This window comes from Saccostrea cucullata, unplaced genomic scaffold (genome assembly GCF_032062105.1).
Source record: "Saccostrea cucullata isolate Sc308-1 unplaced genomic scaffold, CSIRO_AGI_Scuc_v1 ctg3379, whole genome shotgun sequence".
In the NCBI taxonomy this organism is placed as follows: Eukaryota; Metazoa; Mollusca; class Bivalvia; order Ostreida; family Ostreidae; genus Saccostrea; species Saccostrea cuccullata.
The window spans coordinates 1-8182 of NW_026921910.1; the positions used below are offsets into that span (position 1 = coordinate 1).

Consider the following 8182-nt stretch of genomic DNA (forward strand, 5'->3'; position numbering starts at 1 on the left):
ATATGCTGGGTGCCAAAACAGCTGGAAAAAATAAACCAGAAATTTTTAGTTGCTTGCATATAAAACAATTTATCAAAAATAACATTCGAGTGTTGATTCGTAGTAAAAAATAATGTCACAACTGCTATAAAAATCAGAAACAATCAAAAGTTTTTATCGAGTTGTTTGTACCTGTATCTCCTTTTGTAGAACAATATTCTGGATATCCCACAAGAGTCGACCAAAGGTGAGAGAAATTGTAATAAAGAAACACATCATCGCCACTAGGCTGTATATCAGTGAACCGTCCTTAACACAAAATGCTTGGGAATTACCCGAAAAGTTCTGAATCCATTCACATGATCTCGGAACGGCAAGTATGATATATGCAACAGGAGACGATAATATCAGAGGTATTACGAAGGACCCCCGGTCCATGCAGGTGTGACAAGCAAACACTGCAATTGCGTATCCAACGATACTAATAGTGGTGTGGACTATAAATAGAACAAAAACGTCATCTGACGTGCTCCAGGTCCATCCCTTTGTCCAACCGTCATCAAAACTTAAGTCATCCATGGCAAACTTAATTAGAAGAGCACTAGAAGATAAAATGAAGACTATTTTTGAAAAGGCAGATATAAACAAAACTTTCCATGGTGAAGTCTTATCACAGAGGTGACTGCTAATCCCAGATGTATTAGCTGTCGAATTGTACGATGGTAAGTTTGAACACGATGAAACACCTGGAAGAGAAGCAGATGAATTTGGTCGATTGATAGAGATGCGAGACGTTTGACCATTTGCATTAAGGGGACCCCGAACTGTGGTCATCACTGGAGGAAATATATGTTTATTCAAATATGGAAACCATGACAAATAAATAAGCACATATCCACAAAGGGACCATGTATTTACCGCATATTTAATATGTAATAGTATGTCAAGGGATGCACCAGCGATAGCAAATAAAACAGCAATCACAGAAAGCCCACGGAAGAATTTCATTCCACGGTTGTTCTTCTTTATAAAGTAAAATATAGGGATAAAGATCCCAATTTCCATCGCAGTGACCCCTGAAGCTGCCTGTCCCGTGTTCAAAGCCTTGAATATCACTATAGACAACCCAGCTGATTCTAAGGCCGCCGATATGATAACCTGGAAAATAAAGAATTATACATGCATGTTGTGCATTCTTATACTTCTTTCCCCATTAAAGAGTATATTTCATCACATTTCAGAGAGATGGGAATCGCAAACTAGCTGCGTTAATTTAACCAAACCTTTATCAATCCATGCTTTATTTCCGATGGGAACTAGTTTGTAGTTGCTGACTCTAATGACTTGATATATAATTCTCTTATAATTTTCTGAACCTTTTACACCCAATATGTCTATATACCTAATCTCACCTAAAAAGATGAGACGCCTTGCCGCAAAAAAAATTAAGTAAATAAAAAAGAAATAAGGATTACCTGATATTTATTAGTTCTCTGTTATATGAACGTTGGTAAATATACATCCACACATAACGGGAAACTTACCAGAAAAATGGACTTTTTATTCGGCCATGGGATGTCACTGCGTCCAATGATATTCCACAGAGACCTTGAGAAAGATATCACATTGGGCGCCAGAAGTATAATAAGACACATTGTAAAGGCCTGGTATTTAGAAGTGCTGCTCTCAGTAAGGTGTTGAGCTAAACCAATCACGGTTATTTTACTGGTCACCAAGCACGATAATAAGACCGCAGCAAATGTTAAAGTTGTCAGCCATTTGAGAATTACAACAATTCTAGATGGTCCTTGTGATTTCTTTTCTTTCTTAGATCGATCAATTATTGACTCTGTTTTAACAGTCAGGTCGGAAATGTCAGTCTCGATCGTTTCTTTCACTTCTGTTTCTTCTTCTGTGGACGCCATACTTTATAGTCCCTCCACTTGTCAAATCTTCTAAGGAAACTAGAATATTTCAGAAAATATTGTGACATAAAAGTTCATTATTTTGCCTTTTTACACAATACGTAAGTATGTTCTATGAATGAATTGTTTCAAATGTATTCTTTACTCAATGTTTCAATTCAATTCAAATAGAAAAGAAGAAACAACAAACTGACACAATCGTGAAAGGTTCCTATGTATACTAAAATATACTACAGTACGTTAGATTTTTCATTACCTGTGCCATATCATCAAATTGATAACATAACTATCATTCTTAAGTTTCCTGGCCCCAAGACCATAAGCTGAAAACAGACTCAATCAAGATTTAAAATCAAAATAACTTTTGAAATTAATTTGATATCTAATTTTAGGTAATAAATTTACCTCATGTTAAGATTAGAATATTATACAATTTTGATAAGTTATGTGTTTTAAATGGCTAGTTACTGAGTATTCAAAATCAAAGTGTTGACTTGTCTGTTCACAGTTTTTGGTCTCAAGGGCTGATCGTCAATTTTATATTGTAGTGGACGATATCATTTGAAGTATTTATTTCCGCAATATAAGGGTTCTTGATAATGTCAATTATATAATACACTGCATTTAACTTACATATCTAAATAAGGGCATAACTGTCTTTTCTTTTGTTATTTGCGATCGTCAATTTCTTATGTAATGAATGAAAACTAAGTTTTACTGGCGAAACCTAAGGCAGATCTTTGCGACTGATATATCCTGATGAATAAATGATAATCATTCAGTAGCAAATAATTATAATGCATGCAAAATCTTAAGTTTCTCGTGGACTGCAGGATATCCAAAATTGTTTGAAAAATCATCAATACATTTGGTCTTATCTCTTTCTAATACATTTGACCATAACACTGTGCCCTGAGTATAACGGAGATCGATGAATTGTCTGGTCGAAATAGATGTTAACTAAACACATATTTATAAATATTCGTTGTTTTACTGAAAGAGATTTGTATAGGTAGAGATATAAGCAGATATTTTATTAGTAATACTAATAGCTTGAAGAAACCCCTACATTATTTTCACTGAATATTCCGTTTGCCCCATGATGATAAAGAGCATATGGAAGGTGTGACTGGTCGAAAGAGGTGGTATTCTCCATTGCACCTGATCACACCTCTGACATCGTGAGAGGTTCGAGTTTGCCTTGCTCCAAATTCGTATTTTCTCATTGAACGTTTGAAAAGGCTTGATTACTGTTCTTTTTCTACTTATTTTAACACTTCTATATATTTTTGTTATTTTATGATACTACCATATACGCAGAAGTTTTAGCGAAGATTTAATTCTGGCATTATAAGCGAGGGTGCTAAGATCTCTACAATTAAATATCGCTAAAAAAAATTATTGCATTTTATTTGTCATGGCTTCTTAAAATCGTTAAAATTACTTCTCGCTAAAAATTAAATACCAGATTTCCACATAAAAGATATTGTTCGACTTTTGCCACTTTTCACTTTAATTAATGTCATTCATTTTATGGTGCATAAATAAAGTTGTGCTGCAAATGTAATGCTAATATATATAATAAAAACATGCAAAGAAAGGAAGTTCAAAAGAGATGCCCATATATTTACATTGAATTGGCATGCCATTCTTATAATCAATCACTTAGAAGAGAAATGAGATTCAATCCCTTTTTAAGACAAAGTATCCACCAAAAGAAATTCTGTCTCTCATGACATTTGAGTTACAAAATGTTTAATTTAATGCAATAAGCAAAAACAATATCCGTTGTATTTTTATTCTATTATTAAAACTTCCTGCTGTTCATATTCCACTGATTCTCAAATTATAGTCTCAATTCGCTTTAAATAATGTACCGTGTTTTAAGTAATAGAATATCTCTAATAAATTTTATTTTCTGCCAGTCATATGAACCATTGTTGGTTGTTGATTAAAATACAACAATTGTTTGTTGTAACTTGAATGACTGTCTTATGCGAAAATCGCATTTTATAGCAGAAATCGATATTTACGTTACTGTCGCCGATCATAGTGTAGTTTTTATTTTAAACCAAAAAGAAGTTTTACATCACTTACATATCTTTTTCTTAGTAAGATTGTCCTACATTTGAGTTATATTTTCTGAATATCACACCCTTCACACATATGCTTGGCACAAATTTTTAAAAATTTTAATATATTTATCAAATTTTGATGTCACCGCAAAATTATTATTTTTCTATTTGGAAATTCAAAAGGACTTGAAGGATTGCTGAACTGACTCAATAAGATTAAGTTGTAACTTTTTAACATCATGAACACCTGTTCCATTGCATGGAATGGTAAAAAAGACACTGTTTATCTGTATTTATAAAAAGATAGCCCCCCCTTTTCTTAGGAGTCCAATGGTTAAAAAATTCATCGATATTTACGTGTTAGTACGAAATTATTCACAAATTAAGTAAGAGAACTACACTGTTTCCTATGGGTCAAATTACCTTACACTCAAGCACTAGAATATGCCTTTAATTAACAGTGGAATAATTAAACAACAGCATTAAAAGTTACGATAAATCTCAGAAAGATATTTACGTTACCGATATTTACGTTACCAATATTTACGTTACCATGTTTTAAAGTAAATTAGAATTAAATTCTAAAGCTGTTCGAACAGATTTGCGAGTGAATCTTAATGATTTAAAAACTAAAAACATGAAGAAATAAACTGATTCTTAAAATGACATTTTTTTCTGTAACAAGAGTGCAGAAATGCAAATGGAAGTGCACATGCAAAGGTGAACATATTTTACACATTATCTTGTGCATCCGTGTGATCTGAAAATTTAATTGACATAATATTATTCACAAATAGAATTGTGGTTTAATGATCGAATGTTTCCATTTTGAGCAATTGGTTAATATTGCATAGTTTTAAGTGTAATGCACGCTATCATTCGGAACGTAAATCTGAAACAAAACTTTTTTAAAGTTTGTATTTTGCTGTTTGTTTGAACTGATAGTGTATCGTCAACTTAAAAAATCGTTATATACTACCGAAATTGTATACCAAGCTAAACATTTTGAAGAAGAAAATATCATTTTTCGTAAGAAATATAATTCCAGAAAATAGGCGCTGCGCTGCATGTAGGAGGGGGGGGGGTGTTCCACATCGGGTTAAAGAAAAAAGACAGCTGTGGGTGTTGGATGTCAAGAAACTGGTCGAAATTGAATCCATTTCCATTTTTGTTGCTTTGCAAGAAATACATGTATTAAATTGTGCACCTAATTTTTCCCATTTAAATTGTTGCTTAGACATAGAACTTAGAACGTATGCGTCTATGCTTTAATGGTACTGAAAATTCAATTTACGTTATATTAATGTAGAATGTACGTATATTGCTCTATAGAGCACATATAATATGCAACTGTAATTATTAACAAACCTTTTTAAGGGTGGTGGGGGTAACTTTTTTTTGTTTTTGAGATTTGACGATATAAAGTGTTCACAAGCAATTAAGCAGTGGAAATAATCAACAGATTAACTGGTGGAAGGGGGGGGGGTGGGTCATAAATTAAATGAATCCTCTATAGATAAGTCATAACTTGAATTTTCAATGCAACCCTTTGTCAAGAACACAGATTAGAAAATTCATAAAACTCAATAATTTGAAATAATATATTCATTTTTCCCCGAATATACTTTTATTTTTGTATGATATCTATGTGCGATATTTACGTGATATTTAACAAACACTTCGTAATCAGGTAATGGCGAAATATTTTACCTTCTGATTTTTTAAATAATGTGCGTTTCTCTGAATAGATTAATAAAGAATCAAATAATGAAGCATTTTAGGAAATATTGTCATTATTTAGCTTATCGTCAGAGTTGATAAAAACTTTTTAGAATAAAAAGAAAATAATTTCATTTAAATGAAAATTATGCCTGTTTTGTTTTTACTAATAATTGAATCAAAGATTTCACACCCTTTTACAAATGTGCTTAAACGGTTTCATACATGTTTATAGTTAACAAAATTTGATGTGTATTATCTTAATTTTGTATTTTTCAAAAAAATTCTTTCATTTCCACATATGGCTTTTCAACATCACGTAAATATCTTGGTGTAAAATTAGCCCTCAAACCGCATTCATTTCGAAGGAGGTCAACAAAACACAGCATGAAGTATGTAAATCAAATTGTGATTTTTAATAACTATACACCTTCATGTTTCAAATGACATATAAAAGTGTTAGTTTCAGTTCACAAAATTTTTTGACTTTTCCCAAAGTCGATTTGGTACTATAAATTGAGAATGCGTGATTCATGTTATTGATGACATGTGCTCTTTCTATGAGACTAGAAGTTATTCTAAAAAGTGAACTACTTCAAAGATATATACATTTATATTTTTTGCTATGCATATAAAAGAAATATTGAAGCTGGAACAGAACAGTTTAAACACCGTGAAAATGAAATGATCATGAGGTAACTGAGACAAACAACTTTGATTTTACGGTAAACTAAAGCCGTTGTAACTTACCGTACTCGGTTTTATACTGATCAACTTATACAAGGAACTCTGTACCCGTAATCTATGTTTACAATTAAATAATTGTACATCATGATTAACTAAAAATGCTTCAGCCAATGATTTTCATAAATGATAAAATAAATATTTATCTATGAATAAATTCTAGGTCATAATACAAGTTTCATTATATCGGTGTTTGATTTGTTAGTTTTATTTGCTTATGTGTTTTTAAACAAGATGATAAACGATAAACTATCATAGTTAACAGATGCTTTATTACGGGACAAGAGTGTTCAGAAGTGAAGGTTTCTTTAAGAAATTTAACTCCAAAAGGTTCAATATCTACATATCAATAGAATATGTTACTGAAAAATTGGTGATATTAAAATGAGATAAAACAAATAATCAAATAAATTATGAATGGACAGGAATAGTTTAAAGTGCACTACAGACATATTTTACAAGATGAAAAAGTTTTTTTTTTTCTTTCGAACGCTCTATTCTGATTTTTCTGGACTTTCGTTTTTATATTCTTTATTTATATAAAACAAAATTGCCACTTTTTGTTAGTTTTAAAATGAAATTAAAACTAAATTAAAATTTGTGAAAGTGCAAGGATGTGTCAATCAAATCTGCCTAGAATTTCGAAGTTTTGAGATGAAGTTTTTATTATCTTTTCGTGTGAAATGCTACATTATACAGAAAATTTGAGAAAATATTAAATCTGCCCTCGATTGGTTCTTTCTTTCACACATTTGCATAAGGAAAATCTTTAATATTTTGTGACTTTGCCAAGGCCTTCGACTTCTGATACAAACGGCTTTTATCTACCGTAAGCTAAACAATTATGATATTGAGGGTAATATTTATCCAAGGCTTAAGAAGTTATCTAGTAAACAGAACGAAGGGTGATGTGAAGAAAAAAAAATGTTAGATAGTAATCAAACTCATCGAAAATTAACATGTTTTGTTATGACTGGTCCTACTTTTTAATGACTTCTTCAATCTTCAGATGAGATCGTATTAATTGAGATGCCGTGTCGCAGCAGGTACTGATACGAAAAAGGTTCTGCTCTGCTCAATGGCCCAGAGTGCCGAGTATAAGACAAATTTGCAGCTCTCAACTGGCAAGTAGTGATGTCTCCATATGAGTGAAAAAATTCTTGAGAGGGGCGTTAAACAACATACATTCGATCAATCAAAAGCATTTGATTCAATCGAATGAACATTGGAAAAATTCAATTTGGTGAAAATCATATACAAATCCTTAATTCCCTATAAAATAATTGGTGGATTTGGGGACAATGCAAAATGAAAAAGGAATACGGCAAGGATGTACGGTGAAAAGTATGGAGATAAGAAAGAGTATTCAAGATCAGAAGTCTTTAAGCAATACAAACTATGAGCAGAGCAAACACAGACCTCCGAAACATCAGAGGTGGGATCAGGTGCCACGGAGGAGTGAGCATCCCCTACCGACTGTCACACCCTCCGTGTGCTCCTTAATCATGATCAGGAAATAACGGAAAAATCGGTCGTCAATTCAGTATATGAATAACGGACTAACAATTACAGTAAATCTCGGTTATAACGAAATCCATGGGATCTATAAAATTACTTGGCTATATACGTCATTTGTAATATTCGTATAAAATTATATATAGCTGGGGATCCAAGATAACTTCTCTATCTGTGAATTTGATCCGTGTTCATAGTAAACGAGTTTGCTGTTGTATGAAAACG

At 32.1% G+C, this 8182-nt stretch overlaps 1 protein-coding gene across 1 annotated transcript; it reads right to left on the reverse strand.

The window, feature by feature from the left end:
- Positions 1–171: 171 nt before the first annotated feature.
- LOC134260895 (uncharacterized) lies at positions 172–1942 on the reverse strand (the record flags this gene model as incomplete). The annotated part of the gene is made up of 2 exons (XM_062743428.1): positions 1524–1942; positions 172–1137 (listed from the first exon to the last, which is right to left on the reverse strand). Coding segments are annotated over exons 1-2 (1347 nt in total), but the record flags the coding sequence as incomplete, so codon positions are not given.
- Between the last annotated feature and the right edge of the window lie 6240 nt (positions 1943–8182).